General features: G+C 37.7%; 2 protein-coding genes across 5 annotated transcripts in view; both read left to right on the forward strand.

Moving 5' to 3' along the window:
- The window catches only part of CENPE (centromere protein E), a 40,275-nt gene extending 34,922 nt beyond the window's left edge, over nucleotides 1–5,353 (forward strand). Inside the window, exons 39-44 of the mRNA XM_075751514.1 lie at nucleotides 129–332; nucleotides 1,325–1,437; nucleotides 1,931–2,028; nucleotides 2,599–2,761; nucleotides 3,131–3,393; nucleotides 4,273–5,353. Of these exons, the coding sequence (XP_075607629.1) occupies nucleotides 129–332; nucleotides 1,325–1,437; nucleotides 1,931–2,028; nucleotides 2,599–2,761; nucleotides 3,131–3,393; nucleotides 4,273–4,370 (939 nt within the window). The 3' untranslated portion in view covers nucleotides 4,371–5,353. The remainder of the gene's footprint in view (nucleotides 1–128; nucleotides 333–1,324; nucleotides 1,438–1,930; nucleotides 2,029–2,598; nucleotides 2,762–3,130; nucleotides 3,394–4,272) is intronic.
- A 1,784-nt stretch (nucleotides 5,354–7,137) lies between these two features.
- On the forward strand, nucleotides 7,138–21,299 carry BDH2 (3-hydroxybutyrate dehydrogenase 2). 4 transcript variants are annotated; one of them, XM_075751532.1, is made up of 11 exons: nucleotides 7,138–7,161; nucleotides 8,920–9,000; nucleotides 10,531–10,609; nucleotides 13,702–13,798; nucleotides 14,323–14,431; nucleotides 15,641–15,701; nucleotides 16,412–16,525; nucleotides 17,059–17,117; nucleotides 17,791–17,883; nucleotides 19,127–19,227; nucleotides 19,623–21,299. In XM_075751532.1, the coding sequence occupies exons 2-10, from the start codon at nucleotides 8,929–8,931 to the stop codon at nucleotides 19,178–19,180; spliced, it is 738 nt and encodes a 245-aa protein (XP_075607647.1). In that variant the 5' UTR covers nucleotides 7,138–7,161; nucleotides 8,920–8,928; the 3' UTR covers nucleotides 19,181–19,227; nucleotides 19,623–21,299. The 4 variants fall into 4 exon arrangements, 3 of the variants coding, with proteins under 3 accessions (XP_075607647.1, XP_075607648.1, XP_010302895.1); XM_075751533.1 differs by having other exon boundaries at nucleotides 20,275–21,299; XM_010304593.2 differs by having other exon boundaries at nucleotides 7,142–7,192; nucleotides 19,127–21,299.
- The last annotated feature ends 418 nt before the right edge of the window (nucleotides 21,300–21,717 follow it).

The following is a 21,717-nucleotide window of genomic DNA, read 5'->3' on the forward strand; positions in this document are numbered from 1 at the left end:
GCCTGTAGTGTTGTATTTTTTTGGTGTGTGGTTTGGGGGTTTTGTTTGTTTTTATTAAGAATACGACCATGTGCTGTTACTGTTATATCTCTTGGCATAACTGCTCGTAACTGATTATATCTCAATAGGCTATGGAAGTAAAAATTCAAAAGTTGGAAAATGTAATAAATGAAGTAGGAAAAAATGTCAAAGAGAAAGATGACAAGATAAACAAGTTGCAAGCACAGATAAGAATAAAAACTGCGACAAGTGAGCTCACTCAACTGCAAGCCAAACTGAATGAGACAGAGAATTGCCTCAGAACTGCCTTGGCAGAGAATCAGAGTCTCCAGGTATGAGCAAAATACTTATCATAGAATCACAGAATGGTTTGGGTTGGAAGGGACCTCAAAGATCATCTAGTTCCACCCCCCCTGCCACGGGCAGGAACACTCTCCAGTAGACCACGTTGCCCAAAGCCCCATCCAGCCTGGCCTTGAACGCTTCCAGGGATGGGGCATCCACAACTGCTCTGGCCAAACTGTTCCAGTGTCTTGCCACCCTCACAATGAAGAATTCCTTCCTAACATCTAATCTAAATCTACCACCCTTCAGCTTAAGGCTGTTACCCCTTGTCCTATCACTCCATGCCCTTGTAAACAGTGCCTCTCCAGCTTTCCTGTAGGCCTCCTTCAGGTACTGGAAGGCTGCTATAAGGTCTCCCTGAAGCCTTCTCTTCTCCAGGCTACTTTACTCTCTTATTCTCCTCTGATCTCAGAGAGAGACAGAGCATGCTTGAGAAGAGCTGTAGATGAAATGTAGCTCTGTAAAATCAGTTTATTGTTCTGTATGGCATTTGTAGAGTAGAACGCTCTACCCGCCTATTTAGCATGCCGTTTTACATTCTACCAATGCAGCCTTCAGAGACGAAACATGTTATGACATTAGACATGTTATGACATTAGAAGCTAAATTTATCACTTGTATGTCATGCATTTCTGAAACATTCTAAAAAATAATTTAAATTTTGAAACCAAAGCATGAGCTATTTTCTACATAATATGTTTGTATAGTAGTTCAAAATTCACAGACTTGTATCTGCAAGTAAGCCAGCAAAACTTGCTAAAATATGATTGCACGTAACACACACCATCGTTAGGATACCAACTAGCACTATAGTGTTAGTTGGTAATGTAGGTTGTTCTTACTCCAGAATAATTTCCTGCTCCTAGTCTTGTCCTGCAAAATGTAGCAGATGATAGTAAAGAGACAAAGTAAGGAACCCTTAAATTCATTGCTAGGTAACAAGCCTTTCTTCATACTCAATCTCTTATTTTCTTCTCAGGCAAAATTAAATAAAGGTGCTGAGTTGTACAAAGAGGAAATTGATCATCTCAAAACACAATTGGTAAAATACGATATGGAAAGAATGAAACAATCCAACTCTTTTGATATGAAGTAAGTTCAAATTTTACCTTGTTATGATTCTCAACTACTTTGTTCTTGGCTTCTCCTTGTCTGTTTCTCTCTTCTACAGAATAAGAAGTGACCATTCAGCTTTAGGTGTCCTAGTCTTTTACTGTAGCTAGATTATAGAGAAGTAAAACCACACGCATCTTGAGTTGATTACAAAGCTTCCCTATACACCCACCAAAATTTCTCAACCAACCCGTGTTCAGCCATAATTGAAACAACTGTTCTGACAAAAGAAGGTGAAGAGAAAGTAGTAATTGAAATCACTGGGAGAAGGGATACACAGAGAATAATGCTAGTCCAACTTTTGGTTTTCTACACTACCTAAAATCAAACTGAAAACCAGGTTTATGTAATTTTACCTGTATAACTGGGGCATGTTTTGTATTTGATAGCTCATTTGGAAATCAAAGTAGCTCTCCTGCAACTGTAATAATCATTAAACTGAGGATTTTTTTTTCCTTCCTGCCACATATAGACTGGCTAATTATAAAGCTCTTCTAGAACACCAAGAACAACAGTTAAGAAAACTGAAAGAAGAACTTAGAAGAGCGCAGCAAGAGCAAGATGTTACTGGTAAGTTCAAGATTAATATAAGGGACTCTCTCATGTTAAACGTTCAGTTTTAAGGTTATATGGTTAAAATCCAGAGTGAAATGCAGGCCTTTTACCTCAAAGGGTATGAAGAAGACTGGGTGCTTTGGAAGATGAAATGGAAAGTAAAATGTTAGCTGCATGTACACTGCAGTAGAATCACAGCAGTTCTTGTGTTTATTTCTCCAGCCATGTTTGTGCTTGGGGTGGGATAAGCTGCAGCTGTAGTAGCTCATGTTGCCATTTTTTCATTGCCTGACTTTACATATCAATAGCTAGTTCAAATTATAATTACAACATACCTGAAACCAACTAATTTAACTCTAAATGGCCCAATGAAGAATCTTTTAAGTTTTGTAATATATCCCCTGGCAGTGTGAATGCTGGGAGATGTATTTCTGTATTAAAAAAAAAAAAAAAGCTGTTGTAATGGCACTTGTAACCTAGTGAGATTTTACATGAAAAACCATAGGAAGGAATAGGCTAAAAAAGTATTAACTTGGTTTTAAGCACTGTCCAAATAATGCGCGTCTGTATAAAACTGTTTTCTAGTGGTGGTAGAAAAAGAAGCTCCTCAGCAATCCCAAATACCCCTTACTTGTGGTGGCGGCAGTGGTATTGTGCAGAGCACACAAATACTTGTTCTAAAATCTGAACAAACTAAGCTACAGAAAGAGAACTTGCACTTGAAGAAGCAAAATGACCTTCTACTGAGGTAAGTATAAAGCTGATCAGGAACATGTCAAATCATTTGTTGCTACCTAAGTATGTCATTAGTGTTTCTTTCTGGGAGACCAATAGAAGTGAGCAATTATTATTAATTTTAGATTTTCTAGATTCTTTCACATAAGCTTTTATTTAAAGCTTATATATATCTTTATGGCTTTTGAACTTTAAATTGCTTGTTTTCATAAGAATCTCTTAAATGCTAGAAGATATACTTAAATTGTATGTTGGAAAGCATTTTAGATTAAAAATTTAAAAAAATTGTACCTCTGAAAGCAAGACACTTTCCTTACTTAAAGTAACTACTTTAAATTCTTCTTAACTAAATGCTGGTTTGTTTGGTTTTTTTTCTTTTCAGTAATGAGCTTCAACTGAAAGAGGAACTTAGAAAATGGAAAGAAAGAGCACTAAAATGGAAAGAACGATCCTCAAGAGAAATCACTGCAGAGCCAGTACCGAGGTCTCCAAGGAAGACGGTGTCATATTCCCTCAAAGAGCAAATGCCTTCACCCTCCAAGGAACTGAAGTCTAAAGAAATTGTGACTCAGGACATAACAAAGCCTCTGCCACTGACTTGTCCAACAAATTTCTTTGATAATTCCAGCCTGGGCACGCTAACAGGTACGTAATGCAGTGATTGTCCTATAATGATTTGGAGAGGCAAAATATAAGGGGTGGTCTGTGAGTTGAGGGTAAATGCCCTGTATGGTCTATATTCAGACCTGAAACTTGCATGATAACACAGTTTTCTTGAATGGTTAGTCAGCTGTTGAAGGACTGACCAGTTGGAGCTGTGAAGCTTATGTATGCTCTACAGAACCTAAAAATTGAGTCCTTCACCCTCTGAAGATTATACAAACTTTTTTCTTTTGGTGCAGTGGAAGTAGTGATGACTGACTTTTTTAAAAGTGAATTAGCAAAATATCATTGCTAGATAGCTGATGCTCTAAAATGTTTTGCTTTTTAACTTTGCATTGGTTAAGCACAGACTTCTGGCAAAACTATTCGAAGTTAATTGCTGGTTAACTTTTTTCTAAACTTTTTCAAGATGGTAGACTATAGTCTTTGACACTGAATCTGCTGGTCTGCCTGGCTCCAGCTGCAGTAATAGCTGGTTTGAGAACTTCTGTTCCTCAGCCTTACTCAGGATTTCTTATATCTGGCCTGGTGACTTGTGGGGAAGTCTCCTAGTGATCTATGCTACCATATTAATGCTACTGCCTTCATCATTACATGTACTTCTAAAAATTTTTGGAAGGTCTCAGCAGATGTGTTGAAAGGTTTCAATGTATTGATGGCAGGCTTCCAGAAAGAATATGCTGGTTTTTGTGATGGCCAACTTTGTAATAGTACAGATTTCCTCACAACACAAAGCTCCTTAGAGGCAAGCGTTGATAGTTGACATTTAAAACACTAGTCAAGATTACACTGCTGTATCCCTACTGCTTGTCTAACAGGGAAAGTTTAATTGTTACTTTAATGTTCTTGTTTTCCGTATAGATACACGACCTGCAGGAATAGAGCCCACAGAAGAACATCTTAAGCACTGGTTCGGAGCTTCAGAGAAAGATAAAGCCCCTGATTGCACCACCCAATAAAAGTGCTCTGTTGTAAGCTGCCTTTGCAGTGGCTACAGCCAGAATCTGCGTATACAAAAGATAATTGCTTCAGGTGAAAAGCTGTCAGCCTCTTCCACAAATTGTGGGAAGAGCTCTGGTGACACACAAATCCCTTGCTGTCTTGGAGTTGCTAATTCCCACAACTGGAAAAGTTGGAATACAAGAACAAAAATGGAAGAGCAGTCATGTTGCCCACAGCTTGCTGATCTGATGATGTTCTATTTTGTTGGAGGTTTTTTTGATGGCAAAGGAAGAAAAGCCAATGTATTGAACAAAAAAAATGAAAACAGGAATGGATCACAAACTAATCTACTGTGAAACTTCTCAATCTCAATCTTAAACTTTTCATTCTCTCATTCCTAAAACAGCCCTCTTCTGGGTGGTCGATATTTGTATCTTCAGAGAGCTGTCGAGTTGGAAAGAACTATACTCTTTGTTTCTCAGCGTGTATGTGTTATACCATGCTTTCTCTAAGTCCACAGAAACTGTATTTTCACCCCAATTTTGACCTATTTGGATATTGCAACTAACGTTACTAATTTGCTGTTTATAGGGTGCACAATCAAGGATTCCTCTTAAACTTGTGACAGTACTTCTGCAGCTCAGGCAATTATGATCCCAAGAGTATGCATTTGCATTACCTTTCAATATTCTTCTAGTTCCTGTCTGAAGTCAGGTATTGGATTTTTTTAATAGTAAGCAATGGACTTGACACTTTTTTGCTACTCTGGAAAATAAACTGGACAATTGGGGCTGGAAGACGGACTATTTTACTAGCCTGCTTATCTGCATTGAGACACCTACTTTTTTGATGTTTTGTATAAGGTTTGTTTTGACAATAAACTTTAAGTATTTAAAAATACTTTTGCTGGTCACTTGTGCTATGATCTAAGGATGTTGATTACAATATTCAGTGTCTAGAGATTATCTTTTCTAGAAATCTCACCACTTCCATCATTATTGTCCTTCTTGTCTGTGTCTAACTTTCTGCAATAATTACTTTGTGTAAAAGTTTACTGTTGCACAAGTCTTTCACTGTTTTCTTGAATTCTTTCTTCTTGAGTCTTTTTCTGTCAGAAAATGTTTGAAGTCTAAAAGATAGATCTTCCTTTCTTTCCTCCCCACACGCCCTCCACTGCCAACTAAGGAATTTGGTGCTCAAAACCTGATATCAACTCTGTTAAGACTTGAATCATCATCATGAGATGAAGAATTCATATCTAACAAAGATACTTGCATCAAAAGCATCATCATCCTTATTTTACAGGAATAAAGCTCTAAATGATGCGAGGTGTCTTAAGTACTCCGTTTTGGGTTCCCCAAACTGATAAGCAAATGGTTACATTGACATGTTGCTGGGCACTCAGCGGTTATGGAATTGGAAGAGTTGCACAAGGATTACCTGATGGAGGTACTTCAGAGATCTTTTGTTAAAGAACCAACTATCTATTTACCTAGAATAGCTAAAAACTCTGCCAACTACTGTAACTACTAAGAAACTGCAAGTATTTATCTCTAAATCTCTGACCTGGAATATATTTTGGGAAGCTTTTAAAGATATTGCTAGCCAAAAATATAGATTCTAAATACCGTTGCTGAGTTCAACACTGCAATGTCTCTCCGTTCCTACCGTCGCCATAGGATATGTAGGAACAATTTATTTCCTGACGGTGATAAGAGAAAACCGCTCGTGTTTGCGTGGTGGGGGTTTTGTTTTGGGGTTTGTTGGTTGGGGGGTTTTAGTTTGGGGTGGTAGGGGGTTTTTTCAATGTCTAACTATGGTTGAATGATATTTCCTTTGACTACCAGCTTTTTTTTATTCCCTCCATTTTTATGTTCTAATATGAATTAAACCGACTTTCCTTCCAGAAGGGGGGAAACAACGTGTATATATAGATCTACCACTTTTATATACAATTTCAAGGGGTTTTTTTTTTTGTTAATTACTGCTTGCTTGGAACATTTCTAGATTTGGAGATATTTCTGGTGATTGAGCTGAAAAAGAGGAACCTATTCAACAGATCTGTGTCTGAATTCAGTAGGCAAAAGGTTAGGGACAGATGGATAAATGCTGTTAAAAACCTAGTCATTGAAGATTTTGTTTACAGGAGAGCTGTTTTACAAAGCCTTAGAAAGTTAGCATAGTTCAGCAGAAAGACAAGATAATATTACTAAACTTTGTGTATGCATGTCCCAGCTTACACATAGAAATAGCTTTTCTGAGGAAAATGTGCCCAACTGAAGTTCAGGCAGGATTCCAAATGAAAAATTCTATGAGGGTAGCTTTAGGTCTGGTGCGAGCTTGTAACTAAATTAGTTTGTCTTAAGAGGTGGGGTTTTTTTTATTAACTCTGCCTTAACAAATGTAAGTTAAACCACTAGATACAAAAAGAAAAGGTAAGCTGGTAAATCACCAGTTTAAAAAGAAAACAAAAAGAACAAGTAATCATGCAAGTATTGTCCTAGTTTGGAATTTGGTAGCTTGTATTGCTTAAGAGAGACTGGGGAAAAACATTCTTGTGGCTTTTTTGGTGGGAATCCTGTTGATTTGTTTAATTCCTTAGGGAGAATGGACAGCTAACACTGGGGATCCTTTTTTGTCTTTTCCTGCGAAAGAGAAAATCACACTTGAAATCTTGAGTTTCACTAGATGGCAGCATCACAATTTTTCAACAGGAAATTATGTTCCTATAGAGAAACTTGCCAGTTAGACTACAAATCCCAAGAAGCACAGAAAAAAAAAAAGTATAAAACTTCCTTCTGTACAAAGGTCAGTAAACAAGCTGTTTTGAGATCTCTTGGTGAGTGACTATATTAATATATTTATTTTTAAATGCTTCATAGAATCAGTGTGGCAAATGATCATAAAAACCTTGTTAGATTGGAAGCAAAATGCATTATAAATACATTTTTCAAAGTGTTAAGATGATTTGGGGAGTACTTAGAGTGATCAGGTCTGGGTTGTTTTTTTTTTTTCACTGAAAAGATGTATATGACAACAAAGAATAAGAAAGAGCTTTCTCTGCCTTGAGTGAGCACTTTGAGCTCATGGAGATACTCAGGACTTGCTACAATTGATAAAACCTTTTCCATAATTTTATGTTTGAGGAGTTGCGTTTTGGAAAGCTTGGTACATTAGAGAGAGAGTGCAACCTAGTTGTGTGCGTAATTGCATGTTGCTCAGCTTACTTGGTATTTTTTGCCTGTCTATGCAAAAAGGTGATGCTAAGACAGGCCCAATCCCATATAACCTCATATAGCCTACTGCCAGAGGCATCCAAAAAGACATCTTTTTATTAGCCGACCTAAAAAGTGATTTTAAGTTATTGTGCTTTCCCCTAATTAGAAACATGCATTTGGGTTACTTTTTGCTTAGGAGACTGTTCTTCTGGCTTGTATTGGTTTCTTTCTGCTTCTGTGTGTGTGCATGCATGTGTGTCCCAGTTATGGGGGGGGGAACCTACAGTGAAACATTTCAATGTCTTGAAACACAGTCTGTAACTCAGTCTGACTTTAAATCAAAAAAGATAATTTTTTTTTTTATATTGGAACACAAAGAATTTTTCAGTTAAACTGCTTCAGAAGAAGTCTGATTTGTTGAATCTGTAACCTTCAGGGAAGGTTACTGGGAACCCAGTTAACAAACACCAGATATCATACTCTGACTGGAACACAGTGACCTTACTTTGTAGGCAGTTCTTTGAAACATCCTATTAAGTAGTTTACTCCTTAAAAAAAACAAAAATCCTATTGGAAACTTTTGAATCCATAGGAGTTGAGAGGATGGCATTTGCTTTTACTTGTTTGTCTGCAACTTTACATGCTGTATTTCTTTAAATGTAATGCAGCATTAGCTAGCATGTGCTTGGGCAGAAGAGGACTACATTTAGCCTTTTGGCTGCTACACACCATGTAAGGTGGAACTTCCTAGAGGATCCCGAGCGCTCGCCCCAAGCATGCAAGGTGAGACAGGACAGAGCTTTGTTCCGGCCCCCACCCTCCTGCCTTGGAGCTGGGAATCTGCTGTGCTGGGAGATTCCTAAGACAATTCAGAGCAGACACCAAGGCTGAAGTATTGTGTGGAATTTATTGCAATCTAGGAAGTTGATAAGTTTGTAGCTTGAGAGGAATACAAGAAAGACCTGCTTTCCAAGAACACAACAGACAGTGGGAGCACTAGATTACAACTATTGTACTTCTGTTTCATCTTGACTTTTTTTTCCCCCCGTTTAAGGAAACATAAACTTCGGTTTCTGCTCATAATAAAGCTTGTCTTTTGAGCTCAGATCCCTCTTGATCTTTTTGGTCCTTACTTATGGAGAGTAAAAAAAAAAGTTGAGGCAGTCCCTTCTGAGAACCCTGGAGGACTTAGTCACACTGCAGCCAAACAGGACAATCTGTGATATGATTTGATAGTAGAGGTACTCTGAATCATGCCTAGTTTTTGGAATGCATTCGTATCTGATTCCCAGGGAGTGTTGTTGGCTCATCTTTTTGTTAAAGTTTGTGACCTCATCTGTCTGCACAGGTCAGCAGCATGGGTCGGCTTGATGGGAAGATCATAGTGCTGTCTGCAGCAGCACAGGGGATCGGACGAGCAGCTGCTATAGTAAGTTGGAACATGTTTGTTCTCCTGTACCTAAGCTAGGTCTCTAGTGCTAGCTTGTCCAGTGATACCTGCACCAAACAAGTTCTTGAATTAATAAACAATAAATAAAACCAGAACTACCCACTGAAAAATTAAGGGAATAATATAGTTACTCTACTGTATCGTGCATGCTTTGTGCTGTTTGAATTTCTGAAAGTCTTCAGCTCCGAGTGGTGATGTTAGGCAAGGATGAGGGCAAGATTTGAGAACTGCTGCAACTGCTTTTCTAACACTATATGGTTGGCACTGTCCGTGCCTTTAATCCAATATCTCTGCTGCTTTGTTGTGGGAGAAGATAAGGAGGATAGAGGGAATATTTCCTGTTCTAGGCCTGGATACTGCAAAGATCCCCTACAGTAGAGCCAAGACATCTTATCTACATTAATAGGTGATGTAACAGAGTCTGCACGATACTAATGGCACAGCTACAACATTGTTCACAACAAGCAACTGTGAGAAATGCTTTACAAACTTTATTTAATTACTGCTACACATAATTTAACATATGTATTAACTTTCTGGTTACCTTTTTAATTCCTTTTGACCTGTTCCTCCCCTCCTGCTTCCTTTTCCCATAGCAGATAGAGAAACTGGTAGTTATCTCGCTATCTCCATAATGTAATCAACAAGGCAGGAAAAGCTCCTGTAAGTAGGATTTTTGCCAGACTAGTTAGTTCCTCACGCATGCAGTTAAGAACACAGAAGACTGCTGATCTTGGCACTTACCTACTCCTTGAACTGAGTGTTTTAATGTAACTTTCCTGCTGATTTCACTTTGTAAATACCCAACAAGGCTGCAACGTTTAATGCCGCTATCATCTTAACCTGCACTTGAGACGCTTATTTTGAAGAGTCTGAGATGTCAGAGTGCTTCTGACATGTAGGTTATGTTGTTAGTGTAGTTGTCGATTTATCAGTGATTGCAATGCAGAGAAAGCAGGTTTTGAGGGAAGCACCAAGAATGAAGGAAAAACTCTGGTTAAGTATCCAAGAAAATTAATGCTGCTTCTAATATTGCTCTATTCCAATGATTTGGATGCAAAGGATTTTTATGAAGTTTATATACCACCATTCCTTTTTTATGACTCATGCCTTTACCTGTCAAATCCCATAACTTCATTTAAATCCAACAATACAGACGATTCTAGTCCTGCGTGTTTGTAATGTGCTTGCCTAGTGCACATGCAGCTAATAAGGGCAAAGATAGTACTGGTTATCTTAGTCTGGTTACTGTACTTACACTTTATTTATGGATTCCTTACTTTAAGGAGAAGATCTTAAATCTGTCTTACGTCATGTATAGTTACTTAGTTGTCCCCAGGATGTGGTAATTGATGTCCATTATTCCCTGACATGCCCAGAATGAAAAGTGAGAGATAGCTGCCTTCAGCCAATTTTCTCAAGCTAAAAAGCAAACAAGAAGAAAACAGATTTTATTTCTGGTAAGATCTGGAATATCAAAATACAAACTGCTTCTCTTGTATTCTTCAGGCTTTTGCTAAGGAAGGAGCCAAAGTCATTGCTACAGACATCAATGAGTCTAAGCTGCAAGAACTGGAGAAATATCAAGGTAAATGACCTACAGTAAGCATTAGTTCAACTCTTGTAAGTTTTGTGTTGTAGACTGGCTGAAGTATAATTTGAGGATAGGGCAAACTTCAAAAGGCTAGAAAAAATGGAAAATATCCAGACTAATTCTTTAGATGTTGGTGTTGCTTTATTCTGTGGTGTGGTGTGGCATGGCAGATATTTAGCATGTAAAATACTGCAGTGTCAGCATGTCAGGCAAAGTATTATTGCAGGCATGTGGAATAACTTTGAGTTTGTTATGTCACAGCAGCAGTTGATTTCTGCTTCCCAGAATGGCACCCATTTCAGTTACCATTTGCGATCATTAGGCTAATCGTCAAACATATCACTTTAAAAGACATGGAATGCTTTTCTCTGATCACAAGAACTAACATCCAGCTACACAAAAAGCAGATCTAGTGTCTTGCATTTCCATGGCCCATACTTCCTAAGGAATGCATTAATAGGATAGCTGTCTAGTAGAATTTGTGTGTCTTCAGAAACTAATCCCACTCACACTAGATAAGCCTATTCTGTTTGTACAAATGCTCAGTCCTGAAGGTTACTTTCCTACTGATATCACAGGAATGTATTTCAAGGAGCAGGTTTTGCATAGCTGTGTTTCTTAATCATAAGTGACACAAGTCTGAGACACTAAATCAAAAAAAAATATTTTTTCAATCTTGAAATAAAAAATAAGATGGGGATATATTTTACAACTGAAAATGCTTCCAACTTAATTTGACAGAAGGAAGTGGATTTAATGAATTCTTATTACAGGGTAACAGTCAAATGTGCAAAAACACTTTTCTCTGGCACGTCTTTTAGAGTGAACGTTGGTCTCTATTGACTGGAGTTCACCACAAGCAATCCCTGTGTAATTCTTTGGGAACTTTAAAACTTCCAGGTTTATTCTGAGGGTGTTTAGGAAAATGTTACATTTTGAACTGTGGGGTTTTTTTTTCCCTTCTGCTAGTGTATTCACAAGGGAAGAGGTAATTTTCCATATATTCAGAGCCATTTCCTTCCTTTTGACATATGATTAGTGAAGTTATAATTTATTAAGGCTTGGCATATTGTAGTCTTTGAATTTTATCCAGGAGAGGTAATTCTAGTGCTGATGTCACCAGCCTGTAGTCTAATTGCATCATTATATGCAATTCTCTTCAGAAGTGTCAATATCATTTAACTAAGACATATATAAAGCCTGTTCATGGACTTGTCAGTTTGGCTTCAGAAGAAACAGGTTTTTATCTATTTCAGATAAAATTCTCCCATAATTTAGACATCACTCAGACACTTTGCAGATAGCTTTACAGTATTTCATGCAATCACGTATGCTGGACAAGACCTGTGAAGGCCATTTACTCCTGCCTGCTGCTCAAAGTGGCTCTGCTTAGAGCAGGTGGCTCATGGCTGTATTGAGGCAAGTTCTGAACATCTCCAAGGATGGAATTTCCTCAACAGCCTCTGAAGATCCATGTTCAGTGTGACTGCCTTCATGGTTTTGAAATAATAATGATATTTAAAAAAAAACAAACCTGAAAAACCCCACCCAAACAACAAAAAAATCCTGCCACAACCCACAGAAACACCTTGCATTCAGTCAGACTTTCCCATGTCCTAGCTTTTTTCTGTTGCCTTTCATCCTTCCGGTGTGGGCCTCTGAGAAGTCTGGCTCCATCTCCCCTACAGTCACTCAATATATGTAGACATATATATTAGACTGTGTCACTAGTTGCATGTGACTAAATGGGGGGGAAAACCCCAAAACCTGCTGTGTTTTGGGGCACAGGTGTGTTCTGCACTAGAAGTCCCTTCATCCTAGATGCAGAATATGCTGTGGCAAAAAGGGTGATCAGCAGCAAGTCTTAGTGCCCTGGAGACTGATTGTACCCGCTAAGGGAATTGCTAGAGTATACCCTGGCTCCTCCTTTTTTCGCTCATCCAGGTTTCCTTTGGATGAAAAGTTCATGTATTTGAGAAGGGGCACAGCTCAATCTGTGCACGCGGTACAGAGCGAGGGTGCAGGCAAAGGGCATCATGAAGTATGCTTATCCCACAGAAAGGATTCAGCCTTGACATGGGTGAGAGAGGCTAGTTGTGTTAGGTTGCTGGAAGCTACTTAAGTAAAATGAGTTAAATAACATGGAGATTACATCATATTATATTACAGCTTATCTGGAAGTGTAGTTCTTTTACTTTCCTCTTTTCACTTCTGTCCCAGGAATGGCACTGCTGTGGGTGGCCCTAAGCAGTTCTGTTAGAGGGGCTGATTCTTTCCAAAAGTGTTTGGATGAGTTGCGCCTGTCCCTGTTTTGCAGTAATTATGTGTCTCAGTCTTTCAGAGGTAACTTCTCTGAACAAAATAGAAGGATTATTTTTTTATCAGTGTCTTTCTTGAAGGTATGGCACCAGCACAGCCAGTGCTACAATCACTGACAGTGACAGCTGTCAGAGGCCAAAATAAGTAGATGGTTATAGTGAAAAGCAATGAGATTCCACACCTTCTTTTGTTTGATTATAAACAAGTTTACAAATATGTTGCTTATGTTCTTGCAGTTAAATAATTGCTATGATATCATTCCAGGTAATGCAAAATCACTTTTCCTTATTAATTAAATTATATAAAGCTGATTCATAATATCCTTAACTACACATGGATAGATGGCATGTAACGTGACTGCGAGTGTATGTGACACAACTAGTTCCAAGTAATTATAATAATGGGCACAAAGCTTGTTACAATTATACAGGATCTATAATTCTTCAGCTTGAGAGTATAGTGGGATTCAAATTTATTGGAAATGGTTTTTATGGTAAATTACGTTAGCTCATCTGCTTGTGATGCTGTATGACAATCAAATCAGTTGATCTCTTTTTAATTCCCTTCTGAAATTTTAAATAGCATGACATGCTGTCCATTGCTGTCCCAATTTAACCATTGCACTAACTTAACGATTAAGTGTGGCTCTCGCTCAGTGAGTCTCCATGTCTTGGCCCACCACTGAGGGGGAACTGTTCCTGGCAAGCCGCTGACTTGAATTGTAGGTGCAATCCTGATACAGTGAAGCAAATACCGTGTTTTTCTAGGCATTCAAATACGGGTTCTGGATGTCACCAAAAGGGAGCAGATAGAAAATCTGGCCAAGGAGATTGAAAAGATTGACGTCCTCTGTAACATTGCAGGGTAACCGGCTTCTAATTGACCCTACTATTTTTACACTTTTCCCTGTCCTCCAGAAGAACTTTCTTTTACTCAAATGTGTTTTATTTCTTTTGTTTTAATGCATTTTATACCTTTAATACAAACTTTCATGTGTTTTCATCAAAACTGAACTTCTTGTGCGCAGCCATGTTACCCAGGCCAAGATAGAATGGCTCTGGAATTTGTTTTCCCCACTCTGAGTGCCCTATACTGATGGCTTTGGCCCTCCTAGCGCAACAAGGAGCAAAGCTGCTGGTCTGCTAGTGCTCTACTTATTTTTAATTTCCCTGTTGCCAAGCATTTCTTTGCACATATGGAGTCTGTCTTGTGTCCTTGATAGTCATGAGAAGAAATATACTGTTGCTTGCTTTCTTTAAAAGAGCTCTTGTCCCTCCTTTTCAAAGTTGGAAGAGCTAGCTACTGCAAAATAGTAATGGAAAAGTGTGCATAAAAAACCATAGAAACGTAAATCACAGACAGTGATCCGCTTCATGCATTTATCCTAGGTTTGTTCATCATGGAACCATTCTGGAGTGTGAAGAGCAAGACTGGAACTTCACTATGAACCTCAATGTTCGCAGCATGTATCTAATGATCAAGGCATTCCTTCCTAAGGTAAGGCTTGGTTGCCCATGATTTTTAGTCTCTGCTGCATTGTGTTTAAAGTGTGAGAGGTCTAAGGTGTTGCCACTGAGATAAAATTTGAGATAAAAATGCAAGTATCCAGTTTTGGATAGAGGAGGCCCTTAGATTATGGCGATCCTACTCTAAAACATTCTCTGTATTGTGTAATCCTTCAAGTAGACAATCTGTCTAAAGGATATGGTACAGAATATTAATTCAAGGGGTTTGCCCTACGTAATTTGTTACTAAAATCCTTCAACTGCAGGGCAGTGAGGGAGGCGTTGCAATACAATGCTACTGTATTATACTATAGCACATGGCTGCACAATGCCACTGCTACAAAATATTTATAAATAATGTATATTAACACAACTTTTATGGAACTCTGGAAATTATCTTGTGAAGCAATTCAGTGATGTCTGATGCCAACATGCTGGTTATACCAGAACCATGCTAATATGCCATCTAACCATGCTGGGTAGACAGTCTAGCAGCTTGAGGACACTTGTTGTGTTTAACATAACAACTAGGTTCGGGACTACAAAAACTTGTGGACTGAATAAGGTGGTTTTATTCCTGTAAATGCAAAGGCCAAATGTGGAAGCTGTGACCGTGACTGGATGACGACTACTCTTTTCAGAGTTGTTGCAGTCCGCTTGGTTTGATTTTTGGTTGGTTGTTTTTTTTCTTATTTGATCTTCATTTTCAAAGGTTGTTTATAACAACTTTAGGCATCTCAGGTTTTGGGATGCCTAAAAAGGTTACAACTTAAAGAAATTTAGCTACAATTCAAAGATGCTAGAGTTATGTTTTAACCTTCTCCACAACAATAAGAGTTTGAATGGGATCAGTGAACTACTACGCTGGTAGATGCATGAGCAGATGTCTACATAGTGTAACTTACTGTGGTGACAAGAGGGCAATGATTGAGGTGACTATCTAGGAAAAAAAAATCCTTTCCTGTCATAGTCTTCATCTTCTGAGATGACTTAGGAGAACCTAGTGAGTATTTTGGATTCTGCTTTACTACTTCAGTCAATAAATCAAAAAGAGATAAGCACCTATTCATGGCAATTATGCTTCATTACCCTGCCTATCAGTTGGATATAGGGCTGCTCTGTGGGTTGTTACGGGCTATTTTGCTGGACCTGCAGATGACAAAATAGTTTGCATTTGAATGACATAAGTATTCTTTTGCAGATGCTTAAACAGAAATCTGGAAATATTATAAATATGTCTTCTGTGGCATCCAGCATTAAAGGTCAGTACTGTGCTAGAGTTCCTTATATAAATCTTTAAAATAATGGGAGTGCAAAACAAATAGTGCACAACTTTGAATTTAAAGGACATTGCCAATCCTGTGATGGGATGCAGTTAAAAAAAAAAAAAAACACAAAAAACCCCAAAAAAACCCCCCAAAAAACCAAAAGCCAAACCCCAAAACCTGAACACATCAACTTGTACATACACGCAAGGACACAGACAGAAAATTGCAGAAACACTAAGATCCTTGCCTCTGAGGCCTCTTTTAAATCTGTCCTGAATGTTTTGTAGCATCCTTTTTACCAGTATGTATTAACTAAAAAGGAATTACTTCCAGTGATATCTTGCTACGTTGTTTCTCTGAAGAACATGTGAAGAAATGATAAGCACTGTAGCTATGCTTCCCAAGGAAGCCTACTGGTGACTAACAGATGGGTGGCTACTGTTCCTCAGTCTTCGTTTGTTTTGTTAACTTTTCTAGACTACTCCCCAATCTTATACTATTGAAAGATCGTGTACTTTGCTCTGATGTATGCCTGAGTAGAATTCTGACAGTCAGCATTCCAGTTAGCCTGCTGTTACGGAGAGACTGCAGGTGCTACAGGAAGTGCTGGGGTCCAGAAGCAGGTGCATATTGAACAAACTTAGTGCTCTCTTTTTTTCTTTTCAATATGTTTCTACACTGCCTTCACACTGGCCTTCTTCTAGGAGTTGTGAACAGATGCGTATATAGTACTTCAAAGGCAGCAGTTATTGGTCTAACAAAGTCTGTGGCTGCTGATTTTATTGAACAAGGCATCAGATGCAACTGCATATGTCCTGGTAAGTATTCTTGCGTTATTTTGTAAACTAGGAGCAGATCCTAGATGGCCTGATCTAGTTTGACATTATTAACAAAGAATAGACTTGCAAGTGGCAATCAAAGTTACCAGCAATATAAAAGAACAGTACATGCTTGAAATGCTTCTGAGATTCAAAATAGAAAAGTTGTTACTTTTGTAGTTAAGCTGTATGGATAGTCTGTTAACCCAGTGCATGCACATTATATATCCATTACACAGTATTTGAATTTTCAGAGATATAGTCTAGGAAGTTAGAAGCAGGCAAAGATTAGCTAACAGGATAGCCATTGTTTAACCATCTGAAAAGAATTGAATCTAATTCTCAAAAGTTTTGCCTTCTATTGAAATTTAGAATCCTATGCTATGTTGATAGTTTTGCAGTCTTTCTCCTGAATCATATTATGAAGTTACATGTAAGTGTTAAGATATACAAATAGAACCAATTAACTGCATTTTTTTGTCATAATTGTTAATGCAGTTGATTTCTAACGCTGAATTTAAAATTTTGCTTAGGAACTGTTGACACACCATCTTTACAGGAAAGAATCCAAGCCCGGCCTAACCCAGAACAGGTGAGAAAACAATTTATTAGTTTGATGATGTTTAACTCCCTTTTAAAAAATAAAATAACTATATAGTGGCACTTGTGCCCATATTCAAGAATGTCCCCTATTTCAGAGTACCAATGATAACATAACAGTAGTGTCTCCTTTCATAGTTCGGTCAGTTTGTACTCAAGACAGAAGTCTTCAAATGCCCCAGAAGAATATATTGCTTAGTGAATACAGATGGTCTGTCATCTATGGAAGCGTTTGCAACCATTGGTTACTGTACCTAGTGCAAAAGTAGAAGACATTTTCTACTGTGGTACGTGGCAGCCACAAACTAGTGCAAAACCATGATAAAGAGGGCATTCTGACCTATGTATTTCAAAATCATTTTGGATGCTTAACCATACTTGACTGGGTAACTGTGAGCTCTCATTTGAAGGGCCTGGGAATACCTACCACCAAAGGAAGAGGGACTTACGTTGGCTTTATTCTGCAACCAGAAACTTAGGTCCAGTCTCCTACTATATTTCAACCTGAAATTCATATCACTGTTAATTTTCTATTTTCTTTTTCTAGCAAAAATTCCCTACTCACTGTACTAAAGGAAGTTATGACTTATGGCCTGTTTCCAGTATTGCTTTGTACATGTCATACTAATCGGATTAAAATATACTAAATGCTCTTGTATATCTAGGCATTGAAAGACTTTCTAGCCAGACAGAAGACAGGTAGGATGGCCACTGCTGAAGAAGTGGCCCATCTTTTTGTGTACTTGGCTTCTGATGAAGTAAGTATGAAACTATATAATTTCCTGTAACAGAATTCCATGCTACTTTTGCTGTTTCACAATAGAGAGAATTTAAGAATATTTATATTGTCTTTGAGCTGGACTGTTACAAAAAATAAAAAAATCCAACCCTGTCTTTTACTGAGTTCAACCTACAAGACAAAACCTGAATGTTGACAGTGATTGTTAATGCAGTAGGTATCTGGTACCATAGCCTGGTGGTTTCATGTCATCTGGGTAAATCGACTGACCTCAGATCACCCTGAATGGTAGGAGAAAGGGGCTTGTCTGCTTTTCCAAACTTGCATCACAGCTAGATCACGTTTTAAGGAGGTAGAATTAAGTCATCACCTACCTTCCCTACTCAAGAGTGAATATTTGCGTAGAACTGCTGGAGATTTTTGCTTAAAGGGCTAATGCTCAGAGTGAATCTACCCCTTCAGCATAAGGAAAACAATAGACCCACTGAGGCCGTTATACACCAAACTCTTAATGACCACTGCAAATACCACCAACACTAATGAGCACACATCAAAATTATTTCAGATGCTACAAATTTACTATGAATCTAAAATGGGGTTGGAGTCCTCTGGACTTGTCCAGCAGTCCTACTGAGCATAACACAATCCTTCAATGAAATTATTTTAGTCTTAATGTTGCCATCTACCAGTAATCTGTTTCTCAATTTCATCTTGGCTTTAGTGTTTCTGTAAAGCTACTGTTTTTTTCCAGTCTGTTCATAAGGTTTTCAACCACGTGTAGATTGAATTGTAGTCTTCCAATACATTCCAGTATACTTCAGTACTGACATGGAGAAGAATGTCAACAGCTCAGTTGCTTATCTCACTATCTGCACATTCTAAATTTTCAGTTAGGTCCCCTTACAATTACTGGCTGACCTGGTCAGATTCTGCTCAGCTGAACAGAGCTAATAACTTCATAGTGTGAGGTATTACTCCTGTGGGTAAGATATCTGAAGTCTGTCTTATGTGAATTTGTACACTTGGGATGCATTCTCATCTTAATGCCTCTAATAATACTTTTGCTACTCTCCCCTGAGTTAGCTGAAAGGCTTCCATTTCTAAGTTTGTTTATATTCTATTTATTCAGTTATTGTTGTAAAATGAAAAAAGTGTTTGCATAAAAAGAAAGCAGTTGTTTTTAATTTAAAGAAAGTGTTTCTCTGTAATTAACAGCCATGAAAAATTAGTTAAAATTATTGTTATTTTTTATGTAATTTCAGTCTGCCTACGTGACTGGTAATGAAGTAATCATTGATGGAGGATGGAGCTTGTGATTGACCCTACCTGCAAATGGAAATTCATACCATATGAAAGGCAATAAGTCAGGATCATGTTTCTCAATTAAGATAGCTTGCAAAGATTTAGATCACACATGTGATGTCTTTCAGAACAAATGTGATGCATTTTTACTGTGATCTGATCTTTCTAGATTGATCTTACTGATTCGTTTTTCCCTAAACAGTAAAACGCTGGTGTAAAACATATCTGATGTGGTTTCAATTTCAATTTATGGCAACTCCAAAAGCATGGAAGAATAGCAATTTAAGATTTCAGTTTAAGATGTCAGAGGGCAAGCAATATTATTTAAGGTAAAAAATCTGTGTTGTGTTTTAAGCAAATCTGAGTGAAAGGAATTAACTACTACCTTTTATTCTCATCCCCCAAAGTATTTGGAAGCTAAACATTCACAATTAGATTTCCTACTAGCATTGACAGAGTATCCAGAGAAACCAGAGCGACTACTATTGAATCAGCCAAATGGATCCTGAACTAAGTGTGGTTTAAGCAGAAGAAAGCAGAATTAATAGCAAATTTGAAGACTGGAATGTTTGAATCATTTTGTTACTGGTTTCTATATTAGAGAACATACTAGTTGCAAATTGTACTTGAAAGAACATTCTGCTTTGCAAATTCCAAAGAAAGTACTTTATGCTCTGTACCATCGTTAGCAAAATGTTTTAGAACTGTAATAGCTGTAGAAAAAGTCTGAATTGTTGAAAAGAATATGTCCCAAGCCTGAAAACACTTACAGATCCAAAGTGGGTGATGCAAGACAGTGAAACACTGTAGATACATGGTAGGGGCACATGAAACTTCCTGGGTATACAGCAAAGAGTCAGTGTATGTGCACAGCTGGTTTGTGCAACTGCAGCGTCCATTTTCCAGATCATTATGCTTAAAGCATACAGAGACCATACAGAATCACATGTAGTTTTACAGTCAGTTAGAAAAGGAGTACATTAACTAGTACAGAAGAGGTCCTAGTGGGAGAAATAGAGACCAGAACTGTTTCATTAATGGTATAGATCACTCCTAAAATGGTCTTGGAAGTATCATTATTATTGTTTTTTTCTCCTTCCATGTACAGAAAGCACTATGCAAGGACATCACTCTGGTAGGCATGGATGGGGGTATATGTGGGAGAAGTATTCTTTAATCACAGGTGGATCTTCACAAATACACTTGACTTCTGGCACACAAGCAAAAGGAGTGGATTTTACCACTCTAGGTAAAAGGATGTACCTACTTACTCTAGGTAAAAGGAAGTACTAATATTGGACAAATATTGTCAAATCTGTATGCTAGGTGCTAGGCTTTGGTATTCTATGACTTGATCCTCAAATACCAATATAATGCTAAAACACAAGGCTAAGTTCTCTGAAAAGGACTGTTTCTAAAAGAGTTTGTGTTGATGTTTCTAATGTGATAGCACGTGGTAGCTTTGATTTATGAATCAGAAACCTATTATCACAAAGTCTTATGCTCTGGAAAAATACAGATCCTGACCCAGAGATATAAGGCAATGAATAACGTGAATGCCCAAACTGGTTTGTTGATGTACTGTTAAAATTGATGTGAATGGCATGGACTGGCTGTCTATAAATATGGTTACCTTAAAAAAATAAAAAAATAAAAAATGTACCTAGATCCATATATATAGTTTGTGAATGAAGCTATATGCAATTTCATATATATTCATGTATTTTAAATACAGGTATATATGTGGGGGAAGGAATTAAACAGTAAACTGTACTGAGTATGATTGATCAGTAATGAGAAAGCACAGAGAAAAATGTACAATATTTGGTGCATGTTTCTGTAACAACTGCCATGTTTTTGAAATTATTGCTTAAGCTTTGCAGTATTAGCTGAAGAATTAATAGAATTATTTTATTTCCAAGATAATGTCTAGTTAAAATCAGAGTTCTTATTTGTAAAAGTTACACTTGCTTACACTTTTAAAATGAGAAAGTATTGTGGGTTTTGGCTTCCTCAGGCTTACTACAGGTTTAACTTTTACCTTTAATCATGGTTGGAGCATTCTGATCTTGTGCAGTTTATTTTAGGGGGGTTTTGAGTATCTACTATTTCAATAAAGTGACCTTGGCAGCCAAGCAGGAGCAAGTTGATGCAGAAATCCAAAGTTATCCAAAACAGCTCCACAATGTTCACTGGCATAAATTCAAATGGTAAAAGTTCAGACTGGCAGGATACCTTTTCAGTGCTTTCAGAGTTTAATATGAAGGCCAAAGTCCTTCCTTTGTAGTAGGTTTAGAAGGCTTACCTTGAAAAGAGAATCTCCCCACTGCAGTAACACGGGAAACTTGCACTGTGTATTCTGGAAGTATAGTTAAGAGTCTGAAAGAAAATTATTATACATATTTCATACTGAACTTTATTAGTTAATATTTCTAAGCTCACTGGTGATTGTAATATACAGATGCTGCTCAAATGTTTTTTTGTCAAAGCATTCCTGCAAGAAAATTAGATGCCCTCTGCTTTTTATGTTGCACTAAAAGCACAGAGATAC

Source organism: Balearica regulorum, chromosome 4 (assembly GCF_011004875.1).
Source record: "Balearica regulorum gibbericeps isolate bBalReg1 chromosome 4, bBalReg1.pri, whole genome shotgun sequence".
Classification (NCBI taxonomy): Eukaryota; Metazoa; Chordata; class Aves; order Gruiformes; family Gruidae; genus Balearica; species Balearica regulorum.

Bases quoted from the DNA above. Each gene is read 5' to 3' on its own strand.
- BDH2 (XM_075751532.1), top strand. From the start codon at position 8,929: ATGGGTCGGCTTGATGGGAAGATCATAGTGCTGTCTGCAGCAGCACAG. The intron at 16,526-17,058 runs GTAAGTATTCTT...AATTTTGCTTAG, and splicing joins ATGCAACTGCATATGTCCTG to GAACTGTTGACACACCATCT. The intron at 17,884-19,126 runs GTAAGTATGAAA...ATGTAATTTCAG, and splicing joins TGTACTTGGCTTCTGATGAA to TCTGCCTACGTGACTGGTAA.